Below are 20422 nucleotides of genomic sequence, written 5' to 3' on the forward strand. Positions count from 1 at the left end.
TATTGTCCATTTTGTGCTTTAGCATTCACCACACACCATGCTGGTCAATAACTAGTATCCAGACAGTAGCTCTGATGATTGTATTCTGAAATGGGCTGCTGTGTCATCTGAATTTATGCCACCAAACTAAAGGACAGTTCCTGAATGAAGATGGCTCTGTCAATGGCATGGTTCAAGATGTCAATGAGCACCAGGTTGCCAAACAAAATGCAACAGAGCAGGTCATTGAGGTGCTCGAGTAATCAGCTAAAAAATGAACTCTCAGCCAGTGATTCCAAAGTCACCAGCTAGCAGCAGTTCACTCAATAATGTATCCCAGATTTCCTTTCCTGAGCATTCCATATATATCTACCCTTTTAAACCAACGCCTGCACTCAGTGGTGGGTCCACGTGTAGACAGATGTGCCTCCTATCCAGCTCTTCAACTTTACATCAGCCATCAATGATACATCCAACAGGGATCCATCAGTTCCGAATTTTCATTCACAAAGTAGGTAAAACTTATCTTTTTTTGTTTATTAAATTTCATTTAACTCTACTTAGTTATTGTCAATTAATTAGCAGGTTTAATGTACTTTAAAATAAATAATTATTTTACAAATTTTAAATTTTAATTATTTTTACAACTTCTTCATCAATAAAAGGATGAATGCCAGAGGGGTGTATCAGCATGAATGCTTTCAATGAAAGCCTCCATGTGCAATAAACCTAAAAGACTCCTTCTAGTGGTGAATGCAGAAGTCACATTACCCAGAAATCTAACATGGTTGAGCATGTTTTTTTTAATTTCACAGCAGCAATTCACATGAGAAAGGAGCATGAAAAGGCCACAGCCCTCAGCTTGACTCTACCATTCAACATGATGATGGCTGAACTACCGCAGGCCTTGTTTCATAAGTGACATACTCTATGTCAATAAACACCATCTACAAGGACCTTGAAGCAAGGATTCTGAAAGTGAGAGGAATATTAATTTTGACTGAGAGCAGCTCAAGCGGTTTTAGCTTATACATGAGTTTTATTGATCGCAGAACAGCTTGCATACCTATTGCTCCTACAAGAGGTGCCACGGTAGTAGATTGGTTAGCCCGACGTCGGTACAGCTCAGAGCATTGGAGATCAACTCCAACAGTACATGTAAGGTGTTTGTACATCCTTCCCTTAAACACGTGGGTTTCCTCCAGGTGCTCCCACGTTGCAAAGCTGTGCCAGTTGGTAGGTTACACGAGGAAATCGGCAGATGCTGGCATTTCAAGTAACACACATAAAAAATGCTAGTGAACACAGCAGGCCAGGCAGCATCTATAGGAAGAGGTACAGTCGACGTTTCGGGCCGATACCCTTCGTCAGGACTAACTGAAAGAAGCCATAGTACTTTCAAATCTCTTACTATCTCTTCTTTCAGTTAGTCCTGACGAAGGGTCTCGGCCCGAAACATCGACTGTACCTCTTCCTACAGATGCTGCTTGGCCTGCTGCGTTCACCAGCATTTTTTTTTTGTGTGTTGTCAGTTAGTAGGTTAACTGGTCACTGTAAACTGTCCTACAATTAAGCAGGATTAAATAGGTGGATTGCTGGGTGGTCCACACTGTATTTTTAAATAAAAAATAAATAAGTAAAGAGCATTGGATTGGATGATATCTCCTTGTGAAGCGTGGGTACAGAAGGTTTTTAGAAACACTGATTTTATCTGGAATCCTTTTTCTACTTTTCACTCATTTGACACGTCTGTTTTGCATGATTTCATCTGGCTTTTCAGTCCCCCACATTTTGACAGCAAGTACACTGAAACATCATCACAGTTCCGTGCTGACTAATACCTGGCTGAGGCAGTCTACTGGAGGTTTCTGCACACTCCGCCTGTGACTACAGGCAGGAATTTCTCAACAACCAATCCCTATCTTCAGTGTTATCATGAATTTGTTCTTCGGGAGGAGAAAAATGTCAGTCTCTATTAAAATCACTGAGATGCAAAACCTTGTCAGAAATTAATGTCAAGCACTATACAAGTGTTGACATTACTTAATGTCAAAAGATAGTGCTGGGTAGTGCTGCATAAAAATTAAACTAATATTTATACTGATTATCAACTGCTGATAATTCTCCAAGAAACATACAGCAAATTGGCCATCATCATTTTCATCTCCACACCTAGTTTATCATCAATCCAATTTCCACAGTTCATTATAAGCAAAGCCCATGTCTCCTCACTGACTTTCTTACAGCCACAGTGTCATAGAGAAGTACAGCACAGAAACAGGCCCATTGGCCCATCTAGTCCTTGCAAAAACCATCAAACACCCTACTCCCGACAACCTGTACCTGAACCATCGCGTTCCATATCCCTACTGTTCAAGCACCTATCCAAACTTCTCTTAAACTTTGAAATCGAGCTTGCATGCACAACTTATGCCGGCAGCACATTCAACACTCTCACAACCTTCTGAGTGATGAAGTTTCCCCTCATGTTCCCCTTAAATGTTTCACCTTTTACCCTTAAACAAGCATGATCTCTGGTTGTAGTCCCATTCAGCCTCAATGGAAAAAGTCTCCTTGCATTTACCCTATCTATATCCCACATAATTTTGTATCTCCTCTCAATCTTCTAAGTTCTAAAAAATACAGACCTAACCTATTCAATCTTTCCTTACAACTCAAGTCCTCCAGACCCGGCAATATCCTTGTAAATTTTCTCTGCACACTTTCAAACTTGTTTACATCTTTCCTCTAGGTAGGTGACCAAAACTGCACACAATACTCCAAATGAGGCCTCACCAACATCTCATACAGCTTCAATCTAAAATCCCATCTTCTATACTCAATACAATGATTTATGAAGGCCAATTTGGCAAAAGCTTTCTTTACGACCCTATATACCTGTGACGCCACTTTCAACAAATTATATACCTGTATTCCCAGATCCCTTTGTTCTACCACACTCCTCAGTGCCCTACCAATCACAGTGTAAGACCTATCCTGATTGGATCTACAGAAGTGCAAAACCTTACATTTGTCTGCATTAAATTTCATCTGCTATTTTTCATGCTATTTTTCCAGCTGATACAGATCCCTCTGCAAGCGATGATAACCTTGCTTACTGTCCACTACACCCCTGTCTTGGTGTCATCCACAAATTTGCTGAACCAGTTAACCGCATTTTCATCCAGATCATTGCTATTGATGACAAACAACAAAGTGCCCAGCACCGGTACACCACTAGACACAGCCCTCCAGAGAGGTAATCCCCTACTACCACTCTCTGGCTTCTCCCACAAAGCAAATTTCTAATCCAATTTACTAATTCATTCTGAATGCCGAGTGACTGAACCTTCTTGACCAGCCTCCCATGTGGGAACTTGACAAATGCCTTACTAATGTCCATGTAGACAGCATCCACTCACTGCCTTGCCTTTATCCACTTTCCTGGTAATTTCCTTGAAAAACCCTTTAAGATTGGTTAGACATGACATACCATGCACAAAGCCATGCTGATTATCCTTAATCAGTCCATGTCTATCCAAATACTTATATATCTGATCTTTTAGAATACCTTGCAATAACTTTCCCTCTACTGATGTCAGACTCATCAGTTTATAGTTTCCTGGTTTCTGTTTAAAACCTTTTTTAAACAGCGGAATAACATTGACTACCCTCCAATCCTCTGGTATCTCCCCTGCCACTAAGGATGTTTTAAATACTTCTGCTAGGGCCCCAGCAATTGCTGCACTTGCCTCCCGTAGGGTCTGAGGGAACACCTTGTCAGGCCCCAGGGATTTACCCACCCTGACTTGTTTCATGGTAGCACACACCTCCTCCTGTCATCTGTACAGGATCCATGAAGTTGATACCACTTTGCCTCCCTTCTCTCGACTCTGTATCCCTCTCCTGAGTAAATGCAGATGCAAAGAATGCATTTAAGATCTTCCTCATGTTTTGGCTCCCCCCATGTATTACCATTCTGGTCTTCCAGAGGACTAATTTTGTCCCTTTCCATCTTACATACCTGTAGAATCCATTACAATTCTCCTTCACCTTGTCTGCTAGAGCAACTTCATGCCTTCTTTCAGTCCTCCTGATTTCCTTCTTAAGTGTTCTTACATTTCTTTTATTCCATAAGCACCTAATTAGTTCCTACTTGCCTATACCTGCTGAAGACCTCCTTTTTCCTCTTAACCAGGGCCTCAATATCTCTTGAAAACCAAGGTTCTCTACTCCTGTTATCTTTACCTTTTATTATGACAGGCACATACAAGCTCTGTACTCTCAAATTTTCATTTTTCAAGGCCCCCCTCTTTCCAAATACATGTTTGCCAGAAAACAGGCTGTCCCAATCCACACCTACCATATCATTAACGATACTGTCAAAATGGGCCTTTCTTCAACCCGCAGACCAGAACTATCTCTTTGCATATTTACTTTGAAACTAATGGCACTGTGGTCACTGGATGCAAAGTGTTCCCCTACACAAACTTTTGTCATCTGCCCTGTCTCGTTCCCCAATAGCAGATCCAGTATCACACACTCTCTCATTGGGACTTCTTTGTATAGATGAAAGAAATTTTCCTGAATTCATCGGACAAACTCTATCCTATCTAGTCTATCCTATCTAGTTCTTTTACAGTATGGGATTCCTAGTCAATATATGGAAAATTAAAGCATGTATCATAACAACCTTGTGCTTTTTGCAACAGTCCGCAATCTCTCTACAAATTTGTTCCTCTGAATCCCTAGGACTGTTGCATGGCCTATAATATAGCACCATTAACATGTTCTTATCTCTCAGTTCTACTCATAATGCCTCACTAGTCGAGTTCTCTAGCCTGTCCTGACTGAGCACTGCTGGGACATTTTCCCTGACTAGTAACGCCATCCCTCCTCCTTTAATCCCTCCCGCTGTCACGTCTAAAACAACAGAACCCCAGAATACTGAGCTACCAAGACTACCCTTCCTGCTACCAAGTCTCACTAATAGCTACAATATCATAATTCCAGGTGTTGATCCATGCTGAGCTCATCCATTGTCCCTATGTTATTCCTTCAATTGAAATATAGGCAGCTCAGGACACCAGTCACATCATGTTCAACCTTTTGATTCCTGATTTTGTCTCAGGTCTTACCAACATCTGCCTTCACAACCTCTCCACTAACTGTTCGCACTTTGCCACCCTGCAACTCCAGTTTAAACAGCATTAACAAACCTTCCCACTAGGATATTAGTGTCCCTCCAGTCCAGGTGCAAACTGTCCCTTCTGTACAGGTCCCACCTTCTCTGGAAGAGAGCCCAATGATCCAAAAATCTTATGCCCTCCCTCCTACACCAACTCCTTAGCCAAGTATTAAACTGTATAATCTTCATAGTTCTAGCCTCACTAGCATGTGGCACAGGTAGCAATCCTGACATCACAACTCTGGAGGTCCTGCCTTTTAACTTAGCACCGAACTCCCTCAGCAGAACTTCGTCACTTGTCTTACCCATGACATTGGTACCTACATGGACCGTGAGCTCTGGCTGTTCACCTTCCCACTTAAAAATGCTGAGGATTCGATCTGTGATGTCCCGGGCCATGGCACCCAGGAGGCAACATGTCATCCAGGAATCTCATTCTTGCCCACAGAACTTACTGTCTGTTCCCTTAACTAATGAATCCCCTATCACCACTGAGTGCCTCTTTCCCCTCTACTGCCCTTCTGAATCACAGAGCCAGACTCCGTGCCAGAGAGCCAACCACTGTGCCTTTCCTCTGTTAGGTCAGCCCGCAACCCCCCCCCACAAAAATATCCACAGTAATGCACCTGTTGTTGAGGGGGATGACCACAGGGGTACTCTGCACTGGCTCAACCCCTTTCCCCTTCCTGACTGTCACCCAGTTTCCTGTGTCCTGCACCTTGGGTCTAACTACCTCTCTGTAAGTCCTATCTATCACCCCTTTAGCCTCCCAAATGATCTGGAGTTCATCCAGTTCCAGCTCCAACTCCTTAATACGGATTGTTAGAAACTACAGCTGGATGTAATTCTCACAGGGTGTAGTCATCAGGGACACTGGATGTCTCCCTGCCTTCCCAAATCGCACAAGAAGAGAATTCCACCATCCTCTACTGTCCTAGCTGAGCAGATATAAAAAAGGGAAGAGGAAAAAAAAATAGTTTTGAGATACAACCTTTGACAGAAATGTAATCAAGCAACTCAAGTTCGATTTCCTTATTCAGTGGCACCAACGGTGGTTCACAATTCCTTTTCTCTAGCTGCCAGATATCTACTTCCCACCCTGTATATTCCAGAATGTAGGGGAGAATGACTGTATTTATGTCCCATGCTCAGCAACCATGAACAACCAACCAATGATTAGTTCCTACATGTTTACAAGGCTACAAACTATGTGAAGAATAGACCTTTCTCTTTTAAATAGCATTGCCATGAAAATGACTCAAAGGAGTGAGGAGTAGTTTTTGACCTCTTGTGATAATGTGTTGAAAGGTCAACTGGTAGTTTCATATCTTTACTGATATTTGGTTCCATTGACTTGAATTAAAGAGATGTAACTAAGAACAGCTTGTCAACCTGTTTTATACAAACACAAGATAATCTGCAGATGCTGGCAATCCAAACAACATACACAAAATGCTGGAGGAATTCAGCAGGCCAGGCAGCATCTATGGTAAAGAGTAAACAGTTGAAGTTTCAGGCCAAGACCCTTCATCAGGTCACCTTTGCACCAAGTCAAATTCTTCTCATGAAGTCTACCTAGGTAAGATGGTCGGATTCCTTTTTGAGTGACAGCATATGATAGATGAGTCTACCACAGTTGGAAAATGTTAAAATTTGGAAGAGCCAGTAGAAATGCAGCTCAAATAATTTCAAATTAATAACTGTACAAAAATTGTAATAAATGGGAGAATCAAAGTTTATAATGATTGCTGTCGAAGTAACTAGATGGCTTCAATTAAATTTAATTGGGTACTTATAAACATGTAAATGCATTTATCAAAGGAGAGCATAATTAACTTGTATCATGATTTTCCATTACTTTTTTTGGTTGCTATGGAGCTCATACAATGACCTTGTAGTGAGTAATATTTAAAGTTATTACAATTTAAACTTCCAGTTTACATTTCCAGAAATAATTTTGTCATTTCCTAATATCTGAGAATTGGAATTACAAGTAGAAACAACTCCTGCATAATTATTATTTATCATTTCTTTAAATGCTATGACCACTGCCACTGGTTCTGTCATTCTCAAAAGTTGATAATAAATGAAATGTGCTTAAATTGAAGTATTATCATTATACATCATCTAGTGAAATCATCCACTGTTTAAGAAATATAATTGCTATTATTATAAAGGCACTATGCACACCAAACTAATTATACATAATGCAGTAAATTAGTAAGGAGGACAAAGCACCACATGTTGAACATAATACAATAGAAATGAGAATTGATTACGCAATGACAGGCAAGAGGAAAGAAAGAAAAATGAATATTGATGTTTTTGCAGGGGGCAGCATAGTAAGAATAATATATTAATAAGTGCAGTAAATACTAAAACATCAATAAAGAATTTTTACTTGTTCCCAGTTCTAAGGCATGAATAAAAAATCAGTGAACATAAATGTTTCATAAAGAAATCATGAATATTAACAGAAAAATCACAAAAAGTGAGAACCGATGCTTTTTTATTATAACCTGACAATCAAATGTGTGTGATTAATTCAAGATATTTCAGAAGCAAGTACCTTTCTGCAATGGGTGAGATACAGTTCTTTGGTACCTTTTAATTTTGTCAAGGAGCTCAAGGCAGACATTGGAGGTGTTGTATCTGCATTTAGGAACTTGTAATGCGAAAAGGAAATTACGTAAATTATGTCTGACTTTCTATTCAGGATTGAAGGCTACATTCCCATTAAGTTCTAGAGAATTTTGCACATGTAATGTACACTCAGTGCCCACTATATTAGGTACAGAAGGTACCTAACAGAGTGGACACTGAGTGTACATTCATGGTCTTTTGCTGCTTTAGCCCATCTACTTCAAGGTTCAACTTGTTGTGGATTCAGAAATGCCCTTCTGCACATCATTATTTTAAAGTGCTATTTGACTTACTGTCACCTTCCTGTCAGCTTGAAGAAGTCTGACTAATATCCTCTGATCGATCTTATTAACAAAGCATTTTCACTCACAGAACTGGATTTTTTTTTTGTTTTTGTTTTTTGCACCATTCTCCAAAATTTGTAATGACTGTTGTACATGAAAATCCTGGAGATCAGCAGTTTTTGAGATGCTCAAAACACCCCATCTGGCACCAACAATCAGTCAAGAGTCACTTAGATCATATTTCTTCCCCATTCTGATATTTAGTCTGAACACCAACTGAATCTCTAAACCATATCTACATGTTTTATGCACTGAATTGCTACCACATGATTAGCTGATTGGATATTTGCAATAATGAGCAGATGTACCTAATAAAGTGACCACTGAGTGTATAAAGAAAAAAATAAGAAGCTAGCTATATGAGATATACTGTGCATTCTCTAATGTACATGGACACGTAAAATGAAATTATTTCTACCTGACCTATCAAACATTGCTTATTACTCAGCTTTAAGGATGACTGATGTGATAGAAGGGGTAAAATTATAGCACATTATGTAAAACTGTGCTCCTGAGACGGAGACTGAGACTGAGAAATCTGCTTGCATAAGGTACAGAATGCTTTGTTCTGCACTTCACTGTCAATAGTTTCAATCTCCACAGCACAACAAAGATTGAAAGGAGAAATTTGTCCATAGTAATAGAACTAAATAACCATAATTGGAGCAATTATCAACTAAATATTAATACTATAATAATAATGAATATACTATAATAAATACTATGATAACTTATCCACAATAATAAGTATTAAGATTTAGATTATATATTTCTTTTCAGTTTACCTAAATGAATCTTACATTTAAATTAGTTTATTAATTGTGCCTTCTTGAAAAGGGCTATTTATACTGCCTTTTATTTGATCATTTAAGCATGGCGGCACCTTTGCCAGTCCTTGTTTTATTTATGTAATCTAGCTAGCTGAGGTTGGTCCTTCAGCACAAAATCCACATTTACGGGACAAGGCTAAGCTGAGAGATCCTGCTAAGCAAGCTGGTGTTTGGAATTCATGACAGTGGGAATTTAACCTTGATAAGATGAACCTGTATTTAAAAAATTAATATATGCTAAATAGCCACTTTATAAGATACACCCATTGATGCAGATATCTAAATTGCCAATCATGTGGCAGCAACGCAAAGCATGCAGATATGGTCAAGAGGTTCAATTGTTGTTCAGATCAAACATCAGAATGAGTTAGAAATGTGCTCTCAGTGACTTAGACCATGGAATGATGGTTGGAACCAGATGGGGTAGTTTCAGTATCTCAGAAACTGTTGATCTCCTGGGATTTTTGCACATAACAGTCTCTAGAGTTTACAGAGAATGACACAATAAACAAAATAGCATCCAGCGAGCTGCGGTTTTGTAAGTGAAAACGCCTTGTTTATGAGAGAGGTCAGAGGAGAATGGCCAAACTAGTTTAAACTGACAGGAAGGCAACAATAAATCAAATAGCCATGAGTTACAACAGTGGTGAACAGGACAGCACCTCTGAATGCACAACATGTCAAACCCAAAAGTGTATGGGCTACAGCAGCAGATGACTATACCAGCTTTCACTCCTGTCACCTCTTTTTTAGGTACATGCCAGCATCTGCAAAATCTCATGTGTTTATCAGTGCCTCTCCACATCCTTCCAGTGCAATTAAAAGAAATCAGAAAGCTAAGAAACTCTAGGATTTACTCTCACTGTTAGGTAGATTAAAAATGCTATGGCTTGTTGCATGAAATGCAAGCTCATTTACAATGGAGTCATGCTTACTGCTTCGCTCTTGCTCAGGCCTCAATATTAACCTTAAATATACTTGGATTGTAAATGACTGATAATTATTTCAAAATATTAAAATATTTTAAAATTTATATTAAATTACTTCATGCTTTATAAAATGTAATTATTATATTACTTATTTGCATGTGTTTCAATCTATAGTTTTTACATTGAAAGATTTTTAAAATAGCTAAAAACTGTTGTTCTTTGTTCCTAGTTTTCTGTGGGAATTCTTTTGTGATAGATACCCAGCTGTTTGATGACATTGTGACTGCAGCATGTAGGGATCCCATTTCTACAGATGGCTGAAAGCTACTAACGACAGTAATACTGAAGTTTATGCCACAGACATCATGGGCAGCTAGCTTCAAGGTCAGTGAGAAGTGCATGATCATTTACCATTGCCAGTGACCATAAAATCCAAGCCAATATCTAATACTCAATAAAGATCAGTGTAAAATATCATGCATAGTTTTAAAATTTCTATTTTTGCAATTCTATAATTATATTTAAAATGTGGCTCCACATTTACAATGATAGACTGTACATTATATTGATATAACCATGAATAGGAAAACATTTCAGTTGGAATGATATTTTTTCTAGTCACTATTTCATCACTGGATAAAATAGTGTAGAAGCAGAAAGTTAATTTATTCATTTACTTTTCTTACAAATAATCATTGCAAGACCATATCTCTTTCAATTGTCAAAAGTAATGAACCATTAAAACTTCCAAGGTTAATTATGTTAAAAATATTGAAGAATGCTCTCCTTATCAAAGCTTTATTTTCCCTCACACACCACATTCACCACCCAGGATTTTCAACATCATGCACAAAATTCCCAAAGGAGAGCTCAGATGATGCCTGCCTCAGTCATGAAACAAAATTCCTGGCCATAGTCTTTTGTTGACAATAAAAGAAAAAGGCAGTGTTGGAAGCCTGAAGTAAACAGAAAATGTCAGGAATGAACTGAGTTCTCATGCAGGGTCCGATCTGAAATACTGACCTATCATACTCCTTCAGATTTACCCAGTGTAAATGTCCAGAGTATTTTCAATTTATTTGCAAGATCATGATTTTCTTTCATATTCTAAATGGCTCACATAGATATACAGCCCTCATACTACATTCCAACATATTTTTGTATATGGTGCAGTTTAATGTCGTCACCTTATCAAACTTTTAAAATTTTCAATTTGAAATTGCAAATGAAAACATAGTGTGATATAAAATTTACACAACTTGTTAATTCATCTGGGGATAATACAAATATGACTTCATCTCTCAATATAATTAGATGCACTCACTGTATAAATATATGCAATCAAGTCCCATGGGACATCTCTTTGTGAAAGCAATGACCAGGGACTGAAAAAGCAAAAAGAAAAGAATGAAGAGCGACATAAAATATAGGAAACAAACAGGCTAAACAGTAGAAAAGAACACTAAAAATTTTCACAGGGAAAATTTCGGAATTTAATTGTCAAACTTAAAAATTAGAAAAAAGGAAAATCAAACTATATAAAAATGGAGAAGGGGAAAAGGAAGAAAAAATCTGGAGATCTTTGCAAGCATGATAAGCAGTCTGCTCAATATTTCTTTTTGTTCTAAATACCTATGATCATATTTAGAATGGAAACAACCTAGGTAATGGTAAATCCTAGATCTACACTATAATTGACATGCCGCAGTAGTACTAATGATGGACAGATAACTATAGTATTACAAGCAAGAGACAAGTAATCATCTTCTAATCCTTGCAAGGATGACCATCAATTCTTTCAAAGACCATCTTCATTTCACTTTCAAGACCACCTGTTAGCTATTTTTTTATCACTGCTTCAGCTTGCAAGTCTTTGGCTTCTGCTTTAATCTTCAGTATGTGCAACTTGCTCCTTTCCTTGTCAAATTGGACTTATTTTCAGGTAAATCCTCTTGCCAAAGCAGTCAGATCAGCCCTCTGAATGACAAGATTACACTGGCAATTCCAATTACAAAGGTAGTTGCAACACTTTAAAGGTAAATAGACAGATAATTTATTGATCCCAAAGGAAATTATAGTGTCACAGTGGCATTACAACCACACCAATATAAATATAAGTAGAACGAATAAAAAATAAGTTACCACAAACAGTCTAACAGGAGGAGGTCATCCTGGCTTTAATCTATGATTAAATCAAAAGCCAAAGTATAAAAAAAAGAAAATATTTGACATCAGAAAGGTATCTAAACAGCAAATCTGCCCCGATCAACAAATCTCTCCCCGTAACTTAACTTTACTTTCATATTTCATCCATACAACTTAGAGAAATTTAGCAAATATATATATATATAAACAAACTAAATAAGAACAGCAAACATCATGTAAAGATAGATATTTCTTTTGCAGCACAGTTAAAAAAAAAATTCCTCTTGTAAAATGGATTCCTAGAAGCCACCGGCACAGTAGCACAATGCTTTACAGTACCTGCAACCTGGGTTCAGTTCCCGCCACTGTCTGTAAGGAGTTCGTATGTTCTCCCCTTGAATGCATGGGATTCCTCCGGGTGCTCCGGTTTCCTCCCACATTCAAAAGACGTACCAGTTAGTAAGTTAATTGGTCCTTGTAAATTGTCCCATGATTAGGCTAGGGTTAAATGGGGTGGGCGGTATGGCTTGAAAGGCCAGAAGGGCCTACTCTGTACTGGATCTCCATAAATAAATAAATAAATAAAATTACATGCATCACAACATAGTGACCATACAGCTATATTTTTACATAATTATAAAAAAAACTGAATAACTAATCACACTCAGACTGAAATTTCACTGTAAAAGTAGTAAATGGAAATTAGTAAACTATTTTTAACTAGAGCGATCATTAGTACATTACACAGTGTAATCTGAGTCTTACACTATGGGGAAGGTTGGTGAAGGGTTCTACTGGGCTTTTGTTCCATTTGACAAAGTCATATATAATTCCAGAATGCAAAACCAGGAAGAAAATCACAAATCATCTCTTACAAGTTTACTCAGTTACGTCAAAACTGTCATTAGCTATCAACAGATGAGGAGCCTACAAAGTATATCAGAAAAGGTTAAAAAAAACTCAGAGGTTTGTTCATGGAATCAATTCCACAACTATACAGATAATGAGTTTACAATGAGGTTACCTCTATGCCTCACCTTAAGCTTCATGAGAAGCTAACACCTTTTTTGGTAGTTGCAAGTTTCACTTACAAATCCAAAAGATACTCATGGGTGCCTGTAGCTCCCTCTGCAATTTCATTAGCAAACCTCAATCAATGAGGATTGGCAATAACGTCTTCCCCTTGCTGAGCATCAACACTGGTGCATCTCAAGGCTGCGTGTTTAGCCCCTTGCTCTTTTCCCTATAAACATGACAGTCTGGCTAAACACAGCTCCATCGCCAAATTCAAAATGACTGCTGTTGAACAAACCAGATGTGATGACGAGTCCATGTATAGGGCACCTGGTGAGTGGTGCCACAACAATTTCTCACTCAATGTCAGTAAAACTAAAGAGCTCATTGTTGACCTCAGGAAGGGGAAGGAGAACAAACACAGACCTGTCTACACTATAGAAATCATCTTTTCCGCATCTACTCCATTTAGGCTTTTCAATATTCAATAGATTTGAATGAGATCCCCCCCTCATTCTTCTAAACTCCAGTGAGTACAGGCCCAGAGCCACCAAACACTCCTCACACACTAAGCCTTTCATTCCCAGGGTCATTCTCTCGAGCCTCGTCTGGACCCTCTCCAATGTCAGTACATCTTTTCATTGGTAAGGGGCCCAAAACTGCTCACAATACTCCAAGTGTAGTCTAACCAAATCCTTAAAAAGCCTCAGCATTGCATCCTTGATTTTATATTCAAGTCCTCTTGAAACGAATGCTAACATTGTATTTGCCTTCTTTACCACCAAATCAACTTGCAAGTTATCCTTTAGGGAATCCTGCACTAGGATTCCCAAGTCCATTTATCACTACCTCTGTACAACAACACTTTGAACACATTGCACAACAATAGACATTTTATTCTATTTGTGTTCTTTCTTATACAAATACTAATCTAACACTTAGTTTATGTTTTTCTTGTGAATGCTGTGCCTCTGATGCTGCTGTTTAAGTATTTTTATTGCACCTGTGAATACATGAACTTGTGCATATGACAATAAATTTACTTTTGACTTCAATGTAGAAAATCATAGCAAGAACTTAACCAAACAAAATTTGACAAGCCACATAGAAATGTGTTAAGAGCACTACCAAAAGGTTGGTCAAATAGGTAGACCATGAAGAATGAGAACCAGAGATTGCTGAGATAATTTCAGTGCTATAATGACTGCCAATCATGCAGTAATTTAATAACACAAGAAATTTGAATTGATGGAGATGACTATCCAGAAAGGCTGCAGAGTGTTATGGAATGTGGAGGGGACAGGTTACAATAAGATTTGAAAATAAGAATGAGGATTTTTAATTTTGAAGTATATGCAGTAAAGAACAAATGAGGGCCAGGAACCTGTTAGAATAATCAAGCCTGTAGGTAACACCAGCAAATGATTTGAGGTAGGATGCAGTCCAGCATATATTGATGGCAAAAATAGGCAAACACCTCTCACCAAGATTGCAAATGGTCTGATTCAACTTCAGATAACAGCAAAGGAAAGGCTTAGAATAAATGGCTAGAGGTCAGTTAATGACAACTAAATAATTATACTCCCAGAATCTGAGATGCAATTTGCAGCCTTTTTCATAGGTATTGTGGGGATTCTAATCTGCTATCCTTGAATCAGTAATGTGGTAACTCTTAAACAGAATTTTTAACATGTGAAAGATTTCATTCAATAATAACTTTCTGGTCATGCTGGGACACAACTTCTTCTTAACTCAGTGAAACATTCTACCATCTGAAGCAATGCTATAGAGTCCTCACAGAATTTCTATCCCTGTATTTAGACTATTTGATCATTTTTTCCAAACCTATAAAAAGGCTATCTCTTGTAAAATGCAGAAAATATCATCCAAGAATACAAATTATTTAACCAACAAAGAAACCATAATCTTAAAAAATTCCACTCCCTTTAACAAAGCATTTAACTGGAATCAACATTATGAACTCTAGTCTGAAGACTATGTACCCAATATATACTTAACAGTAATTTGACTTTGCTATGTTTTAAATCATTTTTAACTTTGCAGCAAAGTATTACAATGCCAACTGTGTTATTGAATACTATAACCTTTATGACCAAGAGATTATTAGAAGCCAAAAGCAAGCAAAAAAACGTGTGTCCAATTTCTAGTGTTCAATTCTACAAGATCACTCGTGTTAGTAATAAGGGAGGCTTACAAGTATAACCTTTTGCAATAGACGATTTGCTGTGAAATTACTGCATTCCCCTATTAATTTGGTGAAATGTTATTTTATAAAGATGCCTTAATTATCAAAGCTTTCACTGCTGGAAAATGGAACCTTTTCCAAATTAGGTATCCAAGAGCAATAGTGAACATTTCCATGGTCATCAATATGATTCATTGGTACAAAAAATTGCTCCTTTTGCCTATCTCATGAACATGCTCTATCACCAGTATGTTTTGTTTCATTCACTGTTCTTATATCACCCTTCAGGGTGACTCGGGAGAAAGTATTGTAAGGTTAGACAGTCTGTGTTCCCATTCACTTTATCAGAGTTGAGGTGTGTATTGCAGATCACCCGTCCATAGACTCCTCATGATAAACTCCAGTAAGTCAGAAAATCCATCTCTTAGTGGATGTACTAACAAAGTAGAAGGTTATATTAACCCTTGTGGCCAATCTCAGCTGGATGTGAATCAGGTTATCACTTTTATCACTTCAAAGAGAGTACATTAATCAAATGCCCCACAACATACACACAGACTCTTGATCTATGTGTTAAACTCAAGATCTGCATTAACAAGTATTTTGAAGGTGTATGTTGTATTGATGCGTAACACTCTATACGTAATTTTGCTATGAATTAAATTCAATTCAGGGGATAAAACACAACAACTGTTCACAGAAAAAATGTATTAATAATATATTGTAAACAATTTAAACATAAATATTTACAAATAATGAAATACAGATCAATTCAGCAAATCATTAATGAAAAGTACAATTCTTAAATATGCCTGGCATAACAAATAAACACAAACTAATAACAACCTGACAGTAGGGGTTAATCTTCCAAATAATTATGCATTTCAAAATTCTAATGCAAGAACAATCTGAATTTATGTAAAAATTGAAGCTGTTGTTATGTGCATGCTTTTGAAAGAAAAAAAATCAATAAAGTTTTTTTTCATTACAGGCCAAATGGAATTTCAGTACACACAAGGAGTAGAAGATAGTGATATCTGGATAAAATCCATAAATTGCAAACGCAATTATTTTATTCACACAATTAAAAATTCTGAAGCAAAGAGATGCTTTGATGCTGGGTAAATTTTAAATTAGATTAAGCCAATGTTTTAAACTTTGATTTCTTTAAAACTACAAAAGTTATTACTGGTAGCACATTCACCTATATGCAGGAGTTCAATCTGTATCACATATATGCATTTGCAGTTCATTTCTAGATATTTTAAAAAATAGTGACCATATAATAATAAACAGCCCCATAATTTAGCAATATTGTTGATCATAAAGCTGCAGAAAATGTTAAATGCAAGTACCAGACTCAAAGGCATTATGAACTATTTACAAACTTGACATGAAAAGCCATTAACACTGAGTAATCAAAGTATGAAAATAACTCAAAAAAACCTTTTCAGGCCTAAGGCAATAACTATTTGTCAACAGAGGGCTACCTGCCAAACAAAGGAATGTCATGCAGTAAAGCAACACCTTCTACATTGAGTTCACAGTGAAGTCAGCATGATAGCTCTGTGTTGATTCTCACGATAAATCCAATGAATATCTGTACATTAAATATGAAAACAGCTGCATTAGGATGCAAGGTTCTGTGCACATGTCATGGATGTAAATAGCATAGACTTTGAGAAATATTTTAACATTACAGTATACTGTAGCTCAACAGGACTATTCATTTTCTATTAAATAGAATTTGTTGTATTACTTTATCTATTTACATGCTTAAGGCAAGTTCTCTAAAAAAAAGTGAAAGACTAACCTTTGATCCTTTGACTGTAGCTGTAAACGACATGCACAAGTCTAGCTTTTTTGGCCATTTGAAGATACTGACGATCTTGTTATCAGTTCAGAATCTGATTATCAATTGATCCCATCTCAGGACTTATTAAAATGGATGTAGATTTGGGGAAGAGTGCAGTCACTGTTCTACAACATTGTCCAAATGTCACTTCCTCAATACATTTTCAAAGATAAATCAGATTCTTAACAAATAGCAATCCAGAATGTTTTGCTGTGATCATCTTAAAGGTGCTTCCAGTTCAAAGACGAGGGAGATCTTTTGTTTCATTATTTGATTTGTTCTCTAGTATTATTTAACAATGTTCAAACTTCTGGTACTTAATCCCAATCTTCATATGTTCTGACAAACCAGTTTTCAGATCTACTGTTCAGGATAAATATGCAGACTTAAAATCTGTAACTAAACAGCAATGTCAAACAGTGCATTCATTTAGATCTTTGTACAATGGGACATCTTCAATTCCATGTGTGCAACACATTAAAGGTATCTTTTCCACAAAATATTTTCCAACTCTACAAGCAAAAGACAGTCTATTGTTTAGCCAATTGTGTATATTCTGTATAAAAAAGTTAACTGTGTATCTCAGTCTGCAGTACTATGGAGAAAATACAAAAAGCTCCAATTATTTCAATACACTATTCAATAATTAATGCATAAACATTTATGTTTGTTTCATAAAGGCATTGAAAAAATATATTATAAGTAGACATAAACACCATTGCATTGATCCAATCAGTACCCCATATTTGTCTTCATTACCAACACATTCTTAAAATTTTTCTGCTTAATTTTAGAACAGTTGCTAGAAAGCAAACAATAAACACTATTACAAAACCTCTAAGTGGACCAGCTCTGTACTTAATCATCTTCCAGCAACCCCATTCACCTGTTGGAAGTTTGCTTGAATACTTTGAAGAAATAAAGCAGAAAACACAAATTCAAATAGTCCACAACCCTTTCCCTTCACGGCAAAATTAAACTGAACTACTTCAAACACTTACCCCCCACAATAACAGAACAAAAATAAACTCATGGAATTTGAAGACGTTTGTTTTCTATCACTTATTAAAGGCACAACAAATGCAAAACGGAACTGTTAAATTAATGCAAATATTGATGTGCTCCTTTCCCTTCAAGTTTAAGTTGCAGCGCCCATGCATATACCCAATTTTATTTGTATTAATTTTTGTAAGATAAAGTATGATGTATAAAATTAGTCTCTCTTTCCATCGAACTATTCTAACTTTTGTAATGTGTACAAATGTGTCTTTACTTCAAAATTATTCTTCCTATAAATAAACCTAATCTGTATAGTTCAAGCACCCAGCTGTTGACTACAAGTCCGTTTCAGTATTTGGATCAATACAAAGTGCGTACAGGGGCTTCCTGATGTCCGAGGTGCTGTTAGCTTTGCAATGCGTCCCTGGGCCATAGTTCATGCCATCGCTGTTCTCTAAGTGGTTTCCAACAGAGTTCCTGCTCTTTTTCAGATCTTCGGAGCCGCTGCTCTCAGTATCGATGTCGTTGTGCAAATACTGAGCTTGTTCTTCGTTGTCAGTCTCCCGGTGGTAGAAGTAGTTGAAGTTGGACACAATGACGGGCACGGGCAGCGCGATGGTCAGGACGCCGGCGATGGCGCACAGGGATCCCACAATCTTCCCCGCCATGGTGATGGGCTTCATGTCGCCGTAGCCCACCGTGGTCATTGTGACCACCGCCCACCAAAAGGCGTCTGGGATGCTGGAGAAGTGGGATCTGGGCTCGTCAGCTTCGGCAAAGTAGACGGCGCTGGAGAAGAGGATGACCCCGATGAAGAGGAAGAAGATGAGCAGACCCAGCTCCCTCATGCTGGCCTTGAGGGTCTGCCCCAAAATCTGAAGCCCTTTGGAGTGCCTGGACAACTTGAAGATGCGAAAGACCCGGACCAATCGAATGACCCTGAGGATGGCCAAGGACATGGCCTGCTGTCCATTGGACTGCTTCTCCGCTAGCTCGGTGCCCAGCGTGATGAAGTAGGGGATGATGGACACAACATCGATTACGTTCATGATGTCCCTGGCGAAGACGGACTTGCTCGGGCAGGCGAAAAAGCGCACCAGCAGCTCCAGGGTGAACCAGACCACACAGGTGGTCTCCACGATGAAAAAGGGGTCGCTCAGGCTGTCGTCGCCCGTTCCCCGGGTGCCGTTGGCTGAACGGTTGTGGTTGCTATCCCGCTCGTCGCGGAACTCGGGCAGGGTCTCCAAGCAGAAGATGATGATGGAGACCACGATGACCAGCACTGAGACGATGGCGATGCCCCGGGCCGGGCTCGAGCTCTCGGGGTACTCGAAGAGGAGCCAAAGTTGCTTCTGGAACTCGGGCTCGGGCAGGGGCTTCTCCTTCTCCTTGATGAAGCCCTCGTCCTCCCGAAACCTCTCCATGGCCTCGGGTCCCAGTTTGTAGAAGCGGATCTCGTCGGCGAACATGTCGATGGAGACGTTAACGGGCCGGCGGATCCTGCCGCCCGACTGGTAGAAGTAGAGGATGCCATCGAAGCAGGGCCGGTTGCGATCGAAGAAGTACTCGTTCCTGAGGGGGTCGAAGTAGCGCATCCGCTTGTCGGGGTCGCCCAGCAGGCTATCCGGGAACTGGCTCAGGGTGCCCAGCTGCGTCTCGTACCTCAGGCCGGCGATGTTGATCACCACACGCTCCGAGCGCCCACCGCCGCCGTCCGCCACATGGCGCCGGCCCTCCTCCGCCAAGCTCTCGGGCGGCCCCGCCAGCTCGCACATGCTGCCCGCTGTGGGCACGGGGGAGGGTCGCGGCTCCGCGCGGTCCTGGCCCGGGCGCGCCCACGAAGTGATACCGCCACCGCTTCCTCCTCCGTCGCTGCTCGGACACCTGCTGTCCGCGGCGCCCCCGCCGTCCTCCAACCTCAGCAAAGCGATGTCCATGCCCGTTCCATTAAATATTCATCGGTGCTGCTGTCTCACTGATTTCGCAGCAGCGAATCGGTCGGTGCGAGGTAGGAGCGCCCAGAGACAGAGAGAGAGAAAGGATGGAGACTGAGCGAGAAAGAGAGAGAGAGAGAGTGTTGGGAACCAGCACTCAGCCCCGATGATCAAAACCTCACTTATAAACCCAGTGCTCAGTGATGCAAACACTTGGGATAACTTCAGCAAAATCCACATCCGCAGTCTTTCCACTTAATAGTCAAACCTTATTTTAATCCATAGTTCTCCTCACCATAGTTCCCCAGAATGTACCGCCTCTCAATCCCACCCCTTCCCTCACCCTGGACTCGTTA

General features: G+C 39.1%; 1 protein-coding gene across 4 annotated transcripts in view; it reads right to left on the reverse strand.

Moving 5' to 3' along the window:
- LOC134359353 (potassium voltage-gated channel subfamily A member 1-like) overlaps positions 1-20384 on the reverse strand; it is a 210351-nt gene extending 189967 nt beyond the window's left edge. For 3 of the 4 annotated variants that reach the window (XM_063072475.1, XM_063072476.1, XM_063072478.1), the window contains exon 1: positions 17092-20384. In XM_063072475.1, coding sequence (XP_062928545.1) covers positions 18468-20069 — 1602 coding nt within the window. In that variant the 5' untranslated portion in view covers positions 20070-20384 and the 3' untranslated portion in view covers positions 17092-18467. Of the gene's footprint in view, positions 1-16095; positions 16879-17091 lie in introns of those variants that run through there. The other variant, XM_063072477.1, reaches the window with a different exon arrangement.
- Between the last annotated feature and the right edge of the window lie 38 nt (positions 20385-20422).

This window comes from Mobula hypostoma, chromosome 20, assembly GCF_963921235.1.
Source record: "Mobula hypostoma chromosome 20, sMobHyp1.1, whole genome shotgun sequence".
Lineage (NCBI taxonomy): Eukaryota > Metazoa > Chordata > Chondrichthyes > Myliobatiformes > Myliobatidae > Mobula > Mobula hypostoma.